Below are 21,378 nucleotides of genomic sequence, written 5' to 3' on the forward strand. Positions count from 1 at the left end.
CACCACTGTTTCTCTTTGACAGATCCCCTGGAGAAGTCTGAACTGCAGGCACGAAAAGAGAAACTAAGGCAAGATAAAAGGAAACAATAAGTATCGCTGTTTAAAGTTGAAGATCACCGGCCCTTCGGATAGGTAAAATGAATATGGTACCATATAAAACTTTAGTCTGAAAACAGGCCACAGCTGAAAACATTGCACGCTCTGGACAGTTACCCACTTCCAGTCACAAGTGACTTGCCTCAGCTGTTGTGCAATTCAGAGTTCTCATTTTAAACGTAACATTTTTCGTACTTCTCCCTCTCCTTTCCCTTTAATAATATCTTTGTGTGGGTGGGTGCCAGACGCAGCATAGGAAGAAGTTACTTCATGTAGAGCTTATTATACTTGATCACAAATTGCACAAAAATTTTAAGAAACTTATCTTCTCTTCTCCTACATATAAGAAGAAAGATGGCATAGATAAACATTACAACTGAGGAAATACTCTTCAGTTAGAATCTGACAGAAAACAGATCAGCCATCTTGAATTTCTCATTTTAGTCTGTAACAACCCGATTTTTTTACTTGAAATCTATCATTCTTCAAGTAGGATAGTACCACAATCATGAATAAAATCTCTGAGATCACTGGGGCTGTGTCAGTATTGAACTATTATTAGACTCAGATCTAATGCATCAAAAGAATTGCAATAATTATTATTTTCTCTGGAGTTTCTCATGACTGCCTGTAGACAGAAGCAGATAAAGGAAAACAGGAGAAAAACTGAAAAATCTACTGCAAACTTAGAGTGCTCTAGTGTGTTGAATTTGCTTTCCATTGCTATTTAAAATGAAGTAAATGAATTCTAAAGCTAAAGCTAATATTCTGACCCCCAAATGCACATATAGACTTATTTCCTAAGAAACATACAGGATTTCTGCCTGAACTGAGAAAGCAAGGTGCTTCCCAAGCTGTGTGTAGATACAAGCCAGCAAGGGAAAGACCCAGCTGATACAGCAAGCTTCCAGGACACTGTCCATGTACAGCTCCAAAGCTGCTACAAATGTGGCTTTTTTCTAGGTAAAATAGAAAAGAATACTAATAGCAAGAGAGAACACACTAAAAAAGATTAGGCAGCAATTTGGCAATCCACTTTGGGGTTAAGATTGCTCGTCAGATGAATGTTTCCCGGTGTGGGCTGTCATCATGAAAAGCTTGCACTGCTTTGCTGCCAATGATTGTGTTACATGGAGATGCTGGACTTTCTGAGGGTTTTTAACATACACGTTGGCAGCCTGAGAACAGCCAAAGTTGTGAAGTAGACCAGTCACAAGAAACTTGCAGATGGATGTGCATGTTCCCTTTGCATGCGTAACTGAAAGGGAAACATTAGTAAAAAGGAAACCAAACAGGGGCACTGTGTACAGCTTTACGACTAAAGCAGGGCCAGCCTACTGTTTAGATTCAGTTGCTCATTAAAAATACAGCAAAAAGCAAGAGAAAGAGCATAAATGAGAGAAAATATAAGCATCTTCAAAGCTCCCTTAGGAACTAGGCAAAGGAAGATCTTTTTCCGGGTGCCTAACATTTGCTCAACACCTTTCTTGTAAATGTCATGTTTCAAGGTCCCAGGTGGCCTTGGAGCAGAACGATGGGCTTCGTCCCCCACCACTGACATAAAAGGGAGCTTTATCACAGACATCAATGACCCCAGGATCAAGCCAAGTGAGATCTGGTTTCACAACCTCTTATGAGAAGAAAAAGGTGCTTCAACAGAAGGATACACACATATATATATGAAATCCAAAAAGATAACTGCCGATATTATCTTTGACCAGAATATGCTGTAATGTGGGCAGATCTCATCTGTTCCTGGGCAGAACTGCTTCAGCATTCATCATTTAACGCTACTTTTTGAAATGGAAGAGCCTTGATGGGTTGAACGTCCTTCACTTATTCCCTCAGCATGCACGTCACAGTCCTCTTATCTGTGGACATTTGTTTCTCCAGAAGATTTGTAGGCTCATTTCACGAGGGCTTTAAGCGTCGTTAGCTCAGGGAGTGTGATATAACAGTGGCATTTTGAAAACTGTCCCAACATTTGAAGCAAGTTCTGGAAATACATACACGACTGACCTTGGAAAAAGGGAAAGGAAAAAAACCCGTATGGTCTCTGCTTGGAGTGGAAAAAGAAGCATTCCTCTTGTTTGTACTGACAGTTCTACTAGCGATATGATTTAACCATTTGTGTGTTAAACACCCGCCCCATCACTGCACGCAGTTAAGTTACATCTATCTTGTCAGTCAGCAGTTTGAAGTTTAATTATATAACTAAGCTGCAGGCTTCTGCATTTTTATAGCATCCCGAAAGAACTACTGGTATGACAAATACAATATGGTTGTGCTCTTCCCATGATCACTTATTTAGTTTTCTGTATTCTCTTCTCCCTCATGAATCTATTTCACATCCCCTTTCTCAACTTGCACTCTCTAAAACTGCCACGCTTCTTTGCTCTCCTTGTGCAACTCAGTTTTAGGGTTTGAAGGCAGTAACCGAGCTATGGATTAGACAAAAGCTGTCCAATTGGATGGACAGTCCTTCCTCTCCAGTTCACTTACATAAGCAATGGTGAAAATCAGCAAGCACAGTGCTGTGCGCAGGCGGCTTGTGTGTGTCTGCACGGAGCTCAGGAAAATCCTCACCTCCAGGTATTTGTGCGTCTCAACAAATTTGCCCTTATTTTCCTTGAAAAGATCTAAATCCTTCTTCCAGAGCATGCCAGAGCTGTTCTTCACCACTCCTTTCATTTAACTCATAATTTACTCCTCACTTAAAAATCTAGCAGACAGCACTCCAAAACGACACGATAGTCAGAATGTGGAGGTGCTCTTTAATGTTGTATTTTGAAGAAGAGGTTTAAAAACATCTATAACACAGCAAAAGACTTACCTTCAAGGTAAGAAATAGGAGTGTAAATTTGTTCCTAGTCTTTATCAATTACGCAAATGAAATGAAAGCAATCTTCTACACGAAATATCTACTCCTTTATCCTGTATGAAATTTCATTGGGAAAATCTATGCAATTCACAGTTTTCAGAGATACAGAATTAATTGTTTATAGTTCCACAACTTTTCTTGCAATGCCAAGATGACTCTGAGAGAGCTCATCCATTGACAATTACCCTATTTACTGGTCTAAAAAGTCCCTTTAAAATGGACCTTGCTGTGAGAGTGCCTCTCATGCTGGAACTAGTTTCAGTCAAGGGGATATGTAATAGGTTTTCAAGTCTAAGGCCCTCTAATTAAAATCCAATTCATGTTCCACAAACTAAATATATTTTCAGTCAGATTGCTTTCCCAGTAAAGCTTTAAACTAAAAGATTTTGTGCCATTAGGTTGATTTCTTTTGGAATAAACTCTTTTTAACCAAATGTGTAACAGTGTCGTCATCCTTGTATCAGCTGAAAGTCTGTGCACACATAATTATTGCTTGAAGGAAACTCTTACCTACCCCTGATTCTTCTGCTTCAAAGGAGAAGCAAGTTAATGTGAAAGGAACACATATACTACACCTACTGGTTCACTCAATCTGCCCAAAGATGCTTAGCAAATTAACATCCAAGTATGTGTTTCCAGGTTTTCTAGGGTTTTCTTTCTTTCTCAATAATGCTAAGCAAGGACCCTCACAAACTGAAGGATACTCTATAGATAAAAGAGCTTATACACTAAACACGTAATATAAAATAATGAGAAAAGACATAAATGATGCTTTGTTCCATCATTGTGAGTTACACATAAAAATGGTACATCTCTTTGACTAAATTACTAGTCTAACTTTTTTTTTTTTATTTCTAGAGCTGGGAAGAGTAAGGCAGAAAAGTAAATATCCAACTATGAAAGTGTTGGAAAAAAAATCTTAAAATCTTTTCTGTCATCTGCAGTAGTACAGTGACAGAGTGATAATGAGGTAACAGAGTGCATGGGCACTTTCTGAGACTTCAGACAAGACAGCTCCAATAGATGTCAAATTTTCATATTTGAAGGGAAACATAGAATTCAAAATGTTCTACACAATCTAGAACATAAAATTCTCAACATAGAACAAAATCCAAGAAAAAAGGATTTTTTTTTCCCTATGGGAAAACATTACAAGTTAAGAGAGAGAATCCTTGGGTTTTGTCTCCAGCTGGGCTTGAGCTGCTCCTAAGTGGTATTGAGTACATATTTTGATCTATGACCACTTCTGGTGCCCCTGTATTAGGTGTTAATGGCACCTGTTGCACTAAGCCTCTCTAAATTTTCAGATAAACCTGAAACATCAGAAGAGCTGCCGCCCCCCCGCAACTAATATGTCTCATCACCTTCAGTTGTAATAGAACACTCCTGATCAGAAAAAAATCTCTGAAAGGGGATTACAACCCTTCAGACAAGAAAGGCAGGAAAAACATTTCAGTACTAAACAGTAAACTGTTATGTGAGTAGAGGTGAAATTTCAACTTCAGACTTTTTCTCCAGCTGCTGAGTCTGAGTGTCAAAAGACATGAAAGTGGATTAGAAGGATGGTGTGAAGAAAATATTTTAATTTTTAGCAGCTGTGCTGGCTTACAGTGAATTAATAAACACCTGCAGAAAAACTTGAGATAAGTATTTAAGGTAGAAAGTATGTACAGCAACCATGCAAGGAAAACTGATACAGTTTTCAAAGGCCAGTTAAACTAGATATAACTTTGCCCTAAGCAATACCTTATCCCATGCAATAGACTGTTAACTCAGACTGGAGAAGCTCCAAGATTTACATTCACTGGCCCATGACAGTGCACAGTAATTTGAGTTCACCTATTGAGAGCTCTCTGGTTACTTACCCTTGTGCCCGCTTGAATCCTGACCAAAACAAAGAGTAAGTTAATTTCTTATATTGAAGAGAAAAAACAAAAAAGAACTTCCAGGTGATGACACTGCTCAGATGCCACCCTCCCCTACGCAACTACAGCATTAATACACTTTATTTGTGTGTTTCAAAGCTTCCCAAATTAATTTTGGGACAACTTTTATCCCTGCTTTGCATTTATTGAGCCATAGCCCTGCTTCTGTGTTGTCCATGGCAGAATGCTACTGGCTTTGGACATTATTTTAATGGGAATAGCATACAACTCTGTCTTTACAGAATGAATTGTTTCCTTGGCCTCTGAAGTACTGAGCACCTGTAGCTCCTTAAGCCACCCCACATCTTGAAGATTGTTCACCACCTTCATGTCCACTACAAGGAGTTCTCCAAGATCCAGATGGAGTTGGCTGTCATTTCTGAAAAAAAATCTGATTTGCTCAGAATTAAAAAACCACAATCCTCTTCTGGAGTAAGAGAAAAATGGAGTAAAAGCTTCCTTCCATGGTAAGCCATTTTATGCCTTGCTTTCCATACAGTTGTGGCTGGAGTGTTTGCCAAAAATTGAGAGTTTACCAAAAAGTCTGGGCCCTTTTTAAACTCCGCTAGCACTTTCCAGCAAAGTGCCCTCACCATCAAACTCTTAAAAGATTTAGGAGATGAGCAACACCTACCTCTCCTTTTGCAATTACTTTCCAGAAGAGGAAAACTGATTGCAAGGCAGAGGAGAAGTAAGCAAGCCTGTTTCTGTGCCTCAGTGGGTAGGATGCCCAGCTAGGATACAGTTCTAACTTTGTACATATACTTTTACATTGCTAATGGTCTGATGAGATCTAAATGTAATTGAGTATCTTCATTCTTACGGCAGCACTGTACGAATCGTCACTGCCAAACAGGCTTAATTTAACAGCTACAGATAGGAACATAACATAACTGAAAAATCCCTTGCTACGTATACTTCTTGACATGCTGAAAGCTTGCACTCCAATTATTTAGATATAAAGCGCACTTAAAAAATTATTCAGTTGTATAGAACAGTGTGTATGCTGTACTGACATAATAATATAACCTGTTTCATGGGCATAATCTAATAAAAATGATCTGATAATTCACTATAGTTGGTCAAATTCTGGATGATATAGCTGATTGAGTCATTTATCTTTAGGCAACTGATTCAGACTCAGTCAAAATCAATAGTAACGGAATCTTTGTGCCAATTTACTCCAGCTCAGTAGAATAAATGAGTGGAAATGAAGTAAACCCTTGGATAAAATTCTTATTTGACAAATGTCTATATTCCATAAGCACTTATTACTGACAAACCTGCATACATTAGGAGAGAAGATATGAATATGGAGAATATTTAAGAAAAAGAAGTAATACTGCATCAGAGATTGTCTTAGAGTTGCTTCTGGACAGTATGTGTTCAGTGCATCTATAAAAGGAAAGCAGAGCACATTATGCATGATTTTCTGGAAGAAGTCATATGGTTTGACTATGCATAGCCTGACTGCCGTTTCCTCAAAGACTGCAAAATGAAGCATGCCGCCAGCATAAGAGGGCAGCCAGGCATGTCACATGCTGACATCAAGAGCTCTCGACTTGTCAGATCCTGGCTCTGTCTCTAGCAGAGTCAGCGTACCACGGTGGCTGTCTCTCACACGGACTCATTTGTACAGGGCCAGCATGTCGGTAAGTCAAGCAGAGCACGCAAGCAAATGCAATGGCAGTGCCACAGGCACTGTGCAAACAAAAATTAGAAGCAAGGCAACAACACGTGTATTCATATCACAAGGCGAACTGTGGCTTCAAAGGAACAAGGGACAGGAACTAGTGTGAGCTGTATCAGCCCATGCCTCTTCTCTATTTTTTAGTACACAACCTGAGGACTGATGGCAAAGGCAGCTTCAGCTGCGTGTGGGTACCACATGTGCTGCTCTGTGGCAGTCAGCATGCACATGCAGGAGAGGCTGTGGCCACCTCCCTTCCTCCCCAAACTAGGACTCTATCTAGGTCTTTGACATCTGCAACTCCAGCCAAAACACGCACTCCCAGACCAGCTGGCAAGTTCTCTGCAGTGGTCTGAACCCTGCGGCGTAGGTAAGCTTTTCCACAAAGGCAGCGGGGAGCTGCCTCTGGGCACTGTGGTTCCCTTGGAGGAATAGTTTTCCAGAAATCTAAATATTTCTCTGTGACATTTTGAGCTCTCCTCTCACCACCAATTATTTACTTGGTACAAAGTAGTACAATGTTTCAGAAAGCTGTTATGTTTTGCTCTGCTGTCCTTAGCTGTTTTTAAACTCCTGCTGTCGTCTGTTCCTTTAGGTGCACTTTCCACTTCTCTCATGCAGATCTACGAAGTTTTTTAGATGTGAAGAACATCCAACAGCTTTGGTGAGCACCTACATATGGAGAAGTGCTAGTGCAAAGCTGTTGAAAAGAAAAGACACAAATGCGAGACAGATCTGTCCTATATACTTCTGAAGTATTGCATACTGTTTTTATGACTGACCAATGGTAGCTAATTATTAGATTTCTTTTCTGGACAATCAAATACAGAAAACTCAGTAAAGCTGCCCAGATCAAAATTTCTGACTAGACACTCAATTTGGAAAAAACCCCTTACACTTGGGAGCTCAGTAACGTGAGCCACAGTTAAAATCTAGTCTTTCTCCCCCCTCTCCAGAGTGTACCGGTGTCCAGGAAAGGATCCCATACACCCATTTGGAGTTTAAATACCTTTTTTGTAGCCATTTTCTCATGAAAGAGAAAAGTAAATAAAAACAATGTTTAGTTCTATTACTAGTCAAACAAAAGTACACAGAGCTTCCCCCGGCCAAACTCTAGGCAAAAAGCAAAGCCTCTCTCAGCCAAGTTCCTGAAGAGGGAAGCTGTGCAAAAGAGCCAGGGGTCCCTTTCAAAAGGAAAGTCTTTGGGCAGCGTACAGCTGGCTATCCCTCTCCGGGTTGGAGAGGAAGGGGCATGGGGAACATTGCTCTGCTTCTCTGCTGTTCTCTGGCTGGTGGAGCGACCACTGAAAGCTATCGGCAGCTGGGGACACCATCAAAGCAGCCCTTGGGCTGCTCTGGCTTATCCCAGGAATGAACTTGTCTTTGAGAGGCTCCAGAAGACATGAAGGTGGTGCATCTTCACATCAACTAGCCGGCAGCCGTGCCGAGCACTGCTCGGCATAAGGGACCCAGGCGTTTCTGCTGCCAGCTGCATTTCCAAATATCCATTACAAATCCTACGATGTTAATACCAAGGATGGTATTAACAAACATGCACATCATGACTGACATGTTGTGGTCTTTCTCCTAGCCACAAGGTCTTTTCCTCTGACCTCTGACCAGGCTAATTCAGATTGTCACAGAACGTAATATTGCTCCTTTAAGGAATTTATATTTTTTTAAAGATGACGTGTTCAGGGGGATTTCAGACTAGTGCCGTGCCACCTGCACACGAAGAAGCTATGGGAAGCTTCCAGGGGAAGAGCTCTCTTGTGAGCTCCTGCTGGGCTTGATCTGTGTGCGGCTGCCGGCTGTCAGCCCAGAGCCACCTGGCCCTGGTCCCTTGGCCACTGCCTGGCCTGACATGACCCCACACCTGAAATTAACAGTCAAATTAAACTTGGTCAGCTAATGCCGTTTCTGCGGGTCTTCTTACCCCTGCCTCAAGGTTCCCTTCTGTTTTTTGTCATGGGTAGTGACAGTTTTTGGTTTCTATGGTTTATCAACGGTTTCCCTTACCAACAGATCTATTCCTCTGACTGAAAGTCTGGCACAGCTGGAAACTAGAAGGAAAACCACAAGTGAATGGCCTGGCACTCACTTACCACTCATCTCCAACCACAGACCGATACAGTTACTGGATTTGACTAACGGCTATCAATCAGCCCAACTGTAGACACTTAGAAAGATATCAGCTAGAAAAGGCTGGAGGGAAAATGTGAGCTAAAAGCCAACAAGGTATTTTACTTTTAATGGGGTGATGCTGTCTTGGAAACTCACATCTATTTCATACTCGATAACGAGTGGTATTATTCTGACTGTTTGCCCTTCTCTCCATTAATATGCGTTCGTCCTCTGCCCAAAGCCAATGGGAGTTCTGCCCCAGAGGTCAGATTAAACAGAAAACAATCCCGCTTATCTGAAAACTGGAATAACACGAACAAGTGCAGTCTTCTGCCTGCCTTTGTTAGTTAAGTTTGAAGCAAAATGTCATTGTTGTTCACCAGATCACTAAGGTCACTAAGCTAAATTGCGGCTTGGGTCCATTTAATTTGAAAAATGCTTGAAAATAATCTTTGTAATAGGCTGGCCACTTATCTGGGTAGGAAGAAAAAATCCTATTTTATTAGGTCTGGTTTGGAAAAACCATCAGCCTCCCACACACCCATATGCACATGAATGGCAGAAGAATAAAGGAGGAAAAGTGCAAAGCACAGAATTTTGAATGCTGACAAGATCTTTCCAAGGAATGAACCTTCTCCCAGTACAGTTGGTCTGGACTGTGGTGAACTTTTATGGCACTTACAACTTAAATCATTCTTGTAACAAAACAAGATAATTTCCAAAAATGGCAAAAAGCAACTCAGGCCAGAACTGTACAGTACCTTGGTTCAAAGGTTGCAAATCAAGCTGTGTAGCTTTTACAGTTCTAAGCTGCAACATCTACCTTTGCTTGTTAAAATAAAGACAAAACAGAAAAGGAAAAAAAAAAGTTGTTGTTTTAATTTTCCTGCTACCAAAATCTAACTGCGAGCAAGCAGACAAGTGAATGATTACACTTTTGAGCTCTTGGTCCTCTAGATATGTTGGTTTAAGGTTCACTGGAAAACACCAGATAATATGATTGCAAAGTCTGTGTTTAAAATTGCTGCATGATAAAGAGAACAGTTCTCTCTTAAACCACATTTAAAAGGTTTGCCAGTTTATACAGAAGACCCAACTTATAAGCAGCATTCATGCTCAGTTGCTTTTTGCCTAGATGTCTCTACTGTCTTGGTTTTATTATACCTTCCCTCCCAGTTATACATAATTTTTTTTTGTTGTTTTCACTGATTCCTCTTCTGCTCCCTCTATTTCTCTCCTCTTTCCAACATAAATAAGATTTGAAAATACATTACAGCTCTCTCCTCTCTCTGCTTTTGAAAGGCATTTCAGAAATGTATTGAAAATTAGAGAACAGAGCACAAAAAGGGAAGGTTAAGCTAAGAGCTGAAAAAAAGGTAGAAACTTTACCGTTTGGAGAAACACAGGATCTAGTAGGCAAAGCAAAACATTCCTACTGCTGCATAGCTACAGTGCCCGCTTAAAACAGTGAGGACTAAATGATCAGCTATGCTGAAGCGCAGGAAAATAACTGACAAAGAATTAAAATGCATCTGAAATGAGACAAAGCAGTGTCACAGAAGTATGCCTCACAATCCCTTACATGGCAGTATTCATATTTTAGTCTCTTCATTATCTTTAGAGTCTCTACTGTCAGTCAGGGTTGCCTTTTTTCTCCTGTGTTCAGTATGACCAGGATCTCATCTGCAATATCCATACACGTAGCAAGAAGTTAAAAACCCAGTTTGGTGACAATTCACAACAGCATGCAAAACAACTCTTAAAAAAGATCATTTTAAAAAGACAAGGAATATAATCCTTCCCTATGGAAATCCTGGTGATTTTTCCAGGTTTTCCTACCCTGCATGAATCTTGCTAAGTTTATCCACTGATTTCAGTCTGAGACAGAGTTTCATTTATGGCGTGCTATATGAATGTGTGGTCTCTCTCTTCTGGCCCTGTTCAAACCAAAGTATCTTCAGTCACATCTTTGCCGGCACTGATGCACTTGGGCTATGGCAAGAACATGTACTGTACTTAGACAAGCTCCATATTAAGTTGCATAGTATTTTGCTGCTGATGTTCCAGTATAGGATACTTTACTGTTGATTACAGGCTTTAAACAAATGTTTCCACTCCCTCAATGCTTTGGATAAATGAACAATATTAATGGAAAACATTTTTAAGTGATGACATACTGTTACTTAATTTGAAGTTGAGGGTCACTTAGTACAAATAAATCCTCCTGTCAGGTATGCATTCGCAAAGTTATGGATTCATTGTCTGTTCCTCAAGACCATTCAACAGCAAAGCCACTCATCCCAAGGAGTGACTGACCTGGGATATGTCTGGAGTAGAGGACACAGTACTTCAAATTTCCAAGCAATTCCCTGCAATAGCAGAGTTTCTGTGAATCACTTTCCCCAAAGCCCACTGTCCTCTCTACTTCATTCTCCAGATGAAGAACATGCTTAGGCAGTTGAGAACCTGTGGTTCTGCTGTTGAACATACGTTGCCAGATGTATACCTAATTTATTCAGAAGACTACATCTGTTAGAGATTAGCACCTATAGGAGCAGCTAATTCAGACCAAATGAGCGCATGATGAAACTGATGCTAGTTAGAAGAACAGGCTCAAGGATGAACTGGACTGCAGATCTCTTCCGAGATAAAAGCTGTCTGTCCCATTCGAAGCACCAGAGAACCTGCAGGCTCTGTTATGAATTATCACTTTGTTGCCTACTGGTAACAAATGGGAGTAGGTACCTCCTCCTCTGGATAAGGACATGCATACAGTGGCTCACATACTCATGGCCTGATATCCTTTGAAGCTACCTTTGTGTGTATGTGTCTGTGTGATATTTTAGCAGACAGATAGCAACAATCGTACTAGCAGAGTGGCTTAAATTCTTGCAGATTAGCTTGAACACACTCTTTTGCTTGTGCTACACAGCCTCACGAAGACCAGAAGAGAGGCACTGCGAATTCCAGCCTCAGCTTTTCAACTGACAATTCTTCATTTCTCCCATGTACATTGCAATCCTTTTTTTTTGAATGAGAAGTCTCACAGTCCTGGGGACTTACCCGTTGAGGTTTATTTCACAGATAAGACAACTGAAAGCTTGTACAGGATCACTGAAAGAAGCGCAAGGAATGGAAGCTGGGACAACACTATGCAATACCCTCTCCTCCTCGGCAGTTTGCAACACCGTCTCTCAGAGAGATCACTCCAGCTAAGTGCTGTATTATACACAATAACAGAGATTGGCTCCGCCACTCTTTGTGCCACTTTGCTGCACTGAATTGTTCCTAGAGAGGTTACAATTCCCTTTGAAGTCAGGGTTAATTTCCACAATGACTTCAGTGAAGCCAAGAGTTTACTGCATGATCCGGCTAAAAAGAGTTACTCTTTTCACTCAGTGATAGGAGTTCAAACTTTCCTATCCAGCTTCAGCTTTTGCAGACAGCTTGAAAACAGGTGTTCCTGTTACACTTGGCTATTTTCTTCTGCAAACACTTGACCATATTTATCCCACAAAGCGTTAACTGAAACTAAAGCTGCAGAGCCAACTGCTCTTCTTTTGCTCACAAGTAGAGGTGGAATCCAGGGGCAGGTGGGCACCCGGTGTCTCCTTCCACAGACCTTCCCACCACCTGGTTCTGGAGTCAACACAGAAAAAGTACATGCAATGGATCTGACGGCTGCATTTCAAACTCTACTAATAACCTATGGTGTGTTTGGAAAGGAGAATAAAGATTTACTATATTTTAGTGTGAAAGATGCTTTACAATTACTCTATAATGTAAGACACTATCTCAGAATGAATATGTGTGTATTGCTAGTTTTTTTAAACCTGTTAAATGTTTTATGATTAAAGGCAGCCTGTAGGTCCTAAATCCAGTGCTCACATTGCAGCCTGACCACCAGACAAGGCTCTAAGCTTTCATTTTACCACCTCCGTATACATTACCTAGAGCAACAAAGTCCTGGGCTCATGGCTTTTCTACACACAATGATGTAACTCCTCTAATTGGACAAATTTCCATCATTGAAAGATGACTTATATGCCCACAGTTTGTTTTCCTATGTCCATTGTTTGTACCCACCAGGGAACTTGTCCCATCATAGGTATTTTAGTAGAGTCACACATCTCTTATTTCTTGCTACAATTTTCAGGCATGGTTGGTAATGCAATAAGTGTCTCTCATATATTAGGAGCTGGCAGACTAAGCTGAAAAATGAGTCAACTGCTAAAAACATGATTTAATATTTAGAAATGAATAAATAATAACCTCATGCTATTTGTGCTGGAGCATGTTCAAAGAAGGGCAATGAAGCTGGTCAGGGGTCTGGAGCACAAGACCTGTGAGGAGCAGCTGAGGGAACTGGGGTTGTTTAGCCTGGAGAAGAGGAGGCTGAGGGGAGACCTTATCGCCCTCTACAACTGCCTGACAGGAGGGTGTAGCGAGGTGGGGATCGGCCTCTTCTCCCAAGTAATGGGACAAGAGGAAATGGCCTCAAGGTGTGCCAAGGCAGGTTTAGACTGGACATTAGGAAAAATTTCTTCACCGAAAGGGTTGTCAAGCATTGGAAGAGGCTTCTGATGGAAGTGGTTGAGTCCCCATCTCTGGAGGTATTTAAAAGATGTGTAGATGTGGTGCTTAGGGCCATGGTTTAGTGGTGTTGTTGGCCGTGTTAGGTTAATGGTTGGACTTGATGATCTTGGAGTTCTTTTCCAACCTAAATGGTTCTATGATTCTATGATTCTATTTGTGCCAACCTTGTGGCTTATGAAATCCTGGGACTGATGATCTTACCAACAGCAGGTGATTAAAACACCATGGAGCTGGTGCATGAACAGTCTCAGTAAGGAGTCTGTGTGCAAGGAATAAAATCTCCCTCTCGGCTGGATGAAGCTTGAGGCACTGAGATAATACTGTTTTGGTTTGGGGAGGTGGAAAAGGTTTCTGCAAGAGGACTGTCCTTCAAGGTTTTAGGTTTGAATTGGCACCTATGATGTTTGTGAAGATTGCACATGCAGTAACAGCAGTGGACACCCTGAAATGTATGACTTCTTCACCTTGACTTGCTGTGAATGTAACATCGGCTACAAAACCTGATGGTCTTTTCTGATATTTTTACTACAAAGGAAGACAAACTCAGTTGCTTGTGCAATATTATAGTTAAACTTGCCTAGCTGGAATTATTATATAGATATCTGACTCATTAGTCCCACATACACACCTACTAACACCCTAGTCTGTACAGGATTGAAATCATGTAGGAGTGTGGTTTTGAAGACTGAGCATGTATAGATGCACTAAGAACTAAGCATTTAAATATTTTAACATATTTTTGTTAAGACTGCCTACTCAGGAGAGAGTCCAAGGCTGCTGATCCCTGCTTTCTTTTATTGGCCATTTCACCCAGATTCAGATTCTAGTCTTCTTCCCCTCTCACACTCATTCACCTTGATTAAGTATTACCTAATCCAAGCAGGAACAGAGACAGTCCCTTCTTCCTTAAAACACTGGTCATGGCTTCCTGCTTTGGAGCCGCCCCCAGTCCTTGAGCCAGCTGGAAGAGTTTCACGTATCCAGAGAGAAGTGGATGCTACTCCCATGTTTGCCTTTCTATTTCATGAGTTGTTCACTGAGTAGGAGGTACAAGGCCCTTTCCTACTGACCAGGAAAATGCTCAGCCTCAGAGTGACATCGTTTTATAAGTAAGTAATCCTTATTTTTACCTAAACAACAACAAAAAAAGAGCAGCTAATCTTCTTGCTGCATCAAAGGATGCCCCCATGCCATCAGGTCCCTGTTAGTCCTGCCAGCTGTATCTCTGAAGGATTCTGTGATATGGGCCATAGCATACCTTACAATTTTCCTTACTGGTTATTATTATCAATGCACCATAGCTTTTAAATGACAAAGAAAACAGTTACTGTGACAAATACATTTATGCTTTCATTAGATAAGGACAGTCCATCCAAATGTATCTAGAAGTCACTGCAGCCTACTTAATTAGACAGGAGATTTAAGAACTGAAACTACCATGTAAGGAAATTTTCAAGTAATGCTTTATTTGGGGGTGCTTTCATCAGCAGTGCACATGGACAGAAAAAGGTGCACAAAGCAGAATAGTTTCTGCATACATAACACATACACCTGACTACTGAGCAATTTATTGCTGATCTATAAGTAGAGTAGGATCCTCGGGAATCTGTGCGAGGGGGTTCAGGATACAACCTTTGTGCATTCACATATGCAGAAGCCTACAAATCTGCACCATAATTAAAATGTGCATGTTTTAAATATAGCTATGGCTTTATACAAACCTCAGGTTGCAGGAGGACCAGAGTCCTCTGCTGAGAAGTGTTGTTTGTTTAGCTGAATCAGCCAAGATGAGAGAAATGTTCAAATTTACTCTAGGTGTATCTAGACAGAGATATATTTATTTTATTATTTTTTGTGCCTATGAATTCCTTTACACACTTTTGTCTATTTCCGATCTATTTCTTAAACAAATGCTTTGTTTGCATTTGTCTTGAACTGTTTGGGATTAAGGGTGATTTAAATTAAATGACATGACTTCCACTTAGAGACATAGCAATCTGTAACATAGGGACTGGACCATGCATACAGAACTCACCTCTCTCCTGCACTTGTCCAAACTTACAGCACCCTGACTGTGTTTGTAACAGCCTACAAAACTATGTTCTAGCAAACTCAAACCATCAGGTGTCTTCTTGGCATAAACAGGATTCCGATATGTTTTGTGATGCTGTGTAGTGTTTTATTTTGAAACGTGTTCCAGTGAAGTCTCCATGGTATAAAGAGAGTCTCGGTAGCTTTCTTAAAAATGACAGAGCTTTAAAATCTTTCAAAGAGAAAGCAAAAGAGAGCCCAGTAAGACAGTTGAAAGAAAAGGGTGTCTTAATGTCAAACCAACACCTACTTCTAAGCTTTAGCTGCATTCTTGTACTCTTATCCTACCAACACCAGTGGAAATGCAGATCGGTGATTACCCAAGGGCACTACCATTTTCCAGCAGAAATAGCTGTTGGGTTTATTCAATCTTTTGGAAATAATCCATGGGGTTTGCAAAATTTTACAGTTTATTGCTACCAAGGTCACAGTAACATGGGTTTTCTTTTGCAATCCATCAGGACAATCAGAAAGACAACATATATCATACAGAGAGTATTGCAACATTAACCCAATACAACAGTCCATGGAGATAGGATTCGGTGCTGTTCATTCTAGCTTTATGGCAATGAGCCTTGAGATTAGTCTTCCAAATCATGCTTGTATACTGAAGTATGTGAAAGTCATATTGTTTCCAATGAAACAACATAGTACATACAGACTTGGCAGATTCCTGATCTCTACAGCTTTTGACAGTGTCCCAAATTTAGGACTGAGAATGTCAGACTGACCCTGCATTTGGCAAGAATAATAGAAGTCCTGGCTTTATCAAACTCTGCTTCAAATCAGATCTCATTTCCATTAAAAAAAAAATTCTCTGATTTTGTAATATTAATGTAATTGCATTTGTAAACAAGTAGAAAATTTAACTGTCCCTGATTTAATTTACTGTGGTGGATTTGGAGACTCAGTGAGGCTCATACATCATAAAAGGAAAAATAAAAATAAACTGGTCGTGCTTGTATATAGCAATATTTCTTATCTGTCAGAATACTGCAAATTAAATGAGAAAAAAAGGGAGCTTTGAGCATGTAATAAAAGTTCTGTGTTCAGTTGCTTGTCCTGTATCACTCTTATTGCAAATACTAAAATGAAGTTGTTGACTCCTGCTATTTAAATCAGAGAAAATATCAATGGCTTAATGCTATTGTGAACCTGGCAGTATATGGCATAAGACTAAATTTTTAAAAGTTTGCAATGGAGGGTTTAATTGATACTCCTAAAATCCACATTCTTTTTTTCTCTCATTTTCTGACCTCATTTCTGAGTCAGAGACAGAGAGGGTGGAGTATAATAATTCTACCCAGGCCATTTGACCAGGCAAGAAGCCCAAGAAAAATGACTTTTCCATATACTAACATTAATAAGTAGTAGAATCCCAAAGTTATTTTGCAAGACTTTGATTAGTATTTTGAACTTCACATTGTATAAATTAAATAGTTGTTTCTCAATGCTCTTGCTTCTATGGCTTCTCCTTTTAAATTATACTGTGTTTTAGGCCACCGAGTATATAATTTTCTTTTACATTTTCTTTATGTATATTCTTTGATTTCACAGTGGGTGTTACAGAATGCTATACAATTTCTACACGGAGATTGCCCAGGTGATGACAACATGCACTTTTTGCAGCAAGCTCAACCAAAATGCATGTGATTGGGTTAATATTGAGACAGATTTACTTTGTTAAGGTTCTTGGAGGTTTGTTCCTCTCCACACCCTACATGGTACAACCTCCATATTAGTGTCCTTCCATGAGGAAAGACCAGTACACAAGTGTTCCACTCACATTCACAACTCATCTGCATCCAGCTGTAATATTTTGTAGCAAGACAGTTCTGATAGCCAATTCAATTGAATCAGGCAAAAAAAAAGTCTTTCATCTGGGGTTTTTTGGACTACATTTAACACCTCTGTTACCCTGCACTCAGGCTAAATAGCTTATTCTTAAAAAAAATCCTACTTCTGTTTCCTACCTCTAGAAATCTACTTTACAGTGACTTCTGAGATCTCAAATATGCCAAGAGGGGACTATGAGCAAAGACCTGATGCTCCAATGCACAAACTCCAAAGCAAGACTCTGCTGACCACACCATGCCCTGCCTTCCTCAGGGTAAATCCTTTCCAGAATCCAGCTTTACTCAAATTGATCAACAGCCACTCTAGCCCACTCTTATCTGCATTTGGATTCAGGTGTAACAGGAACACAATGGTGCTCATACAGGCTTTACTAAGAGCTGAGGCAGAATCCCTTCAAAAAAGAAAGACTCCAAGCTGGCAACAAGTATGAATTCAAAATAGATATTTCCATTTTGCACTGCAAATAAAACATCCTATCAGGCCTTTCCAATAAAAATGTGATCCAGAGTGTTGTACCAGACATTACTGCACATTTTTTCAAATTTCAAATGAAAAACATGGAGAAAATAAAACTTACTTTCGACGGAACATTTCTGCAAATATGCAGCCAACACTCCAAAGATCCACTGGTGTTGCATAGCTGGACTGAAGCAAAACTTCAGGAGCTCTATACCACAAAGTAACAACCTGTAAAACAAAAAGGAACACAAGAGTGAGCACACTTAGCTACAGAATTACAACCTTAGAAATGTTGTGTAAACAGCTCCTATTTAGTTTAATCCAAACTGTAAAATCTCACAGATTAGGGCAAACTGCTTTGGCCAGTGCAGAGAAAAGGGTCCTGTATGGAAAAACTCAGTATGGATAGCTGCTGTGATGATGAGTTGGGACATGAGGCCACTTCTTGTCAAGAACAGCGCAATTCAGGTTGCAACAAAAATACAACGTCAGAGTACAGTGTTGGTGTGATATCACAACATCACAGCACGCTACCAGAACAACTCTTTGAAGCTTTTGCAACTTACAGACCCCAAACCCTTTCCAGTGAGGATCTGTAGGCTTCGTAGAGCCAATGTTTGCCTATTAAACAAGGCCTCCTTTTCTTAAACGACTTTTCTGGACCCCTTAGATTTAGTCACCAGAGCCAAGCTGGATACAAATAAGCTAGGGAATACTGTGGGTTTACCCATAGGACAAATCAGAGCCTGTAGTCCATGTCTGTCCTAAGCCCTTCATAGTTCATGTATTATTTTTTGTAAAAGAAACGGGGTTAGCTCAAGTGTATGGGCCAACCTGGGCAAAGATATCTGACCTGTCTGAGACGTTCTTTATGAAGAAACTGAAGAAATTATAAGTTATTTTTTTATGGGTTGGATACAGATTAAGTCAAGCCCTCCCCAAAGCTGTGCCGTACCAAAGGCGTTCAGTGCTGTCCACTGTGGTTTCCTCACACACACAGGCACCTTAAACTGCCAGCTGTCAGCTAAGCAGCACGGCACAGGGATCCTTGGCAGAATCCTGACCTATAAAGTTGTGTGACTGCCTCTGCCCACATGCTGCTGGTCAGACCAGCACTAGCTTCTCTCACAATTTATTTCTAAATGATACGCTCTTTCCCAGGGACATATGCCACGCAAAGCGTCTGCTTTTAGGCTGTTCTTGTCCTGGTGGTCATGTCGCAACATATTGCAGAGATCCAGTGGGAATTTTACTGGCACTGCTCCATTGATGCACTTTGATGAGTCCTGCACATTGGACCCACAACAGAGATGGGACAGTTTATATTTACCCTTTTGTTTCCCACAAGTAGACCAAATACAGATGAGGCTGACTGTATCTTCAGCATATTTACAGAAGAACACAAGGAGCTTCTTTGGAGTCCTGTGTGAGCTATTATGTTGCTAGAATATAATCTCACAGCCATGGGAGTATCCTGCTCCTGAATAGAGTTATAATCCAGTGGTAACAACACATGATCATCAGCCAAATACCAGTATTTTCTTAGTGACTGCTATAATTTAAACCTCTGACTATTAACCTGGGGGCAGGGAGGGTCTCAACAACTATGTGTTTGTTTCTCCAACAAACATGAAGATGGGAGATGCAGCATTCAGGAGGAGCATGAAACAAAGCAAAAACACTGAAAAGAAACAAGTGCAAAGATAAGAATGAAAATAATTTTTAAAATTATGTTAACTAGGATAGTGAGTTCTGAATTTCAAGACCAGTACAAAGAAATGTGTAAGAAGAGTGGGGTTTTTTAATGATAACAATATAATTGTCTTCTAAGCAAAAATAACAATGGAAGTAATCAGCCGAATTTGCTGGTCAAAGCCAGCTGCAACAAAAGCAAATACAACATTTATTACAATCATTACATGCCCTGACAGCCTTTGGAACTACTGAATGGCTATTGAAGGGAGGTTCACGGATATTTGCACAAGTGGTCATATTTGCTAACAGTCCTCTTAAACACTTTGATGTCTATTCATAAAATTTGTCTTTGAAACAGTTCAGTAACACAGTGCAAAGTACTGTACTGGCAAGCTAGACTTCCAAATACCAGTCCGCAGAAACAGATTCCTCTGTGGAAGCTGGGCATTACCTAACCCCGTTTCTCTTGTTCCTGATTTGGTACCATACCAGTGATGCTTTTCCAAAATATTTCTCTCTATAAAACCCAGGAAAGTTTCTTCAGAAATTCACTCCAGGGAAAGAAAACAAATATAATGGGAGGTCAGGGATTTTTACTGGAGCTGCCCTATCTGAGTCAGATAGAATTCCTCCTAAAACACATAGATATTTTTCCTGATGCAGATATTCCTCTCCAACTAAACTGCGCTTTTATTCTCTCAGTACATTTGTGGAAAAGCTTGTTGAAGAAACATTGCTTTGAGAAATTAGGTATTACAATTTCAACCCATTACTGTTTGTCAATGACTGGGCACAGTGTCAGGAGCAAGAGCTTGTGCGATCTCTGATCTGTGGGAATACCACCAAACCTCACGATTCCTGGTTTGAGATCCACACAGTTCTCACACCGAGTGAAAAGGTGCTTTATTTTCCCCAGTTCCACCAGTCCTGCTGCATTAAGGCTCTGCACTCTCATAGGCGAAGGACTGGGGGATGCATGGTGGTGAGACAGTTTGAAAACCTCTGACAATGTATGCCCCAGACTGAAGTCCCTTTTCCCGGGAAACGTGGCACAGGACAGCTGCTCCTTTCCTGAGAGAGGCATTGCAGCTCGTGGCCGGTCCCCGGGTGCTCGCTCAGGGGGAACAGTGCTGTTTTCAGAAGGCTGCGGAAGCGTGCAGCGTGTTAGCTGCTTCTCCCACGTGACCACTTATTGGCACAGTTCCCCAAGCATTTGCACCCTGCTACGCTCCATGCATGCATACACAGGAGAGTGGGAGATTTTACTTCTGAGTAATTTGGCAACTTAAACCTTTAAAAAAAAAGGTTTCCAAAGTTAAATTCCAGCAAATGCCCGATTGCTTTATAGTCAGAGAGGAAGTAATCTGCGTTGAGCTGTTTTGATACACTCTGTCATTACTGTGTAATTATAGAAGTGACCAAGTAACATTTACGCTCTGTAATACGCAAGTCTGCCTTTCAAAATGTGTACCTGAAAGGGATCAAAATGTACCAAACGTCAGTTTGCACACAAGTAATGCCACAGATGACTCCTCTAGTGGTCAGGGTCTTCTCCTGAGAAGCACAGGATGATGCAGATGATGCAGTGGTTTTGACACAGAGTTTCACACTCTCTTACCATAGAAACCAAGAAAATATTTGTGGACATTCCATTAATATTTGAAGATAAGTAGAAATGAAAATTATTCTGAACACAGGATATGGTGAGGCTGAACTAGATCATCGCTTCCTCTTTAGCACAGTTGTGACTTAGAATGAAAAAATGCTTTGCTTAGGTAAGCCACACCACCAGTGAGACAGGCTCTCCCTGAGAGATAGAGCACTTGATAAAGAGCTGCTTGATAAAGTCCCATTTTTAGGATGAAAAAAGCAACCACCTGCATTGGTACATTTCACTTAAATTCCACCTCTCCTGAAAATCTGACACACACGTAACATGGCACATGGTGATTGCTCTGTAGGGA

General features: G+C 40.6%; 1 protein-coding gene across 1 annotated transcript in view; it reads right to left on the minus strand.

Annotated features, from left to right (window-relative positions):
* The window catches only part of CDK6 (cyclin dependent kinase 6), a 127,586-nt gene that overhangs the window by 13,710 nt on the left and 92,498 nt on the right, over nucleotides 1-21,378 (minus strand). Inside the window, exon 5 of the mRNA XM_009641816.2 lies at nucleotides 17,838-17,947. Within this exon, the coding sequence (XP_009640111.1) occupies nucleotides 17,838-17,947 (110 nt within the window). The remainder of the gene's footprint in view (nucleotides 1-17,837; nucleotides 17,948-21,378) is intronic.

The sequence above is a fragment of the Egretta garzetta genome, unplaced genomic scaffold, assembly GCF_000687185.1.
Source record: "Egretta garzetta isolate BGI_Z169 unplaced genomic scaffold, ASM68718v1 scaffold30, whole genome shotgun sequence".
Classification (NCBI taxonomy): Eukaryota; Metazoa; Chordata; class Aves; order Pelecaniformes; family Ardeidae; genus Egretta; species Egretta garzetta.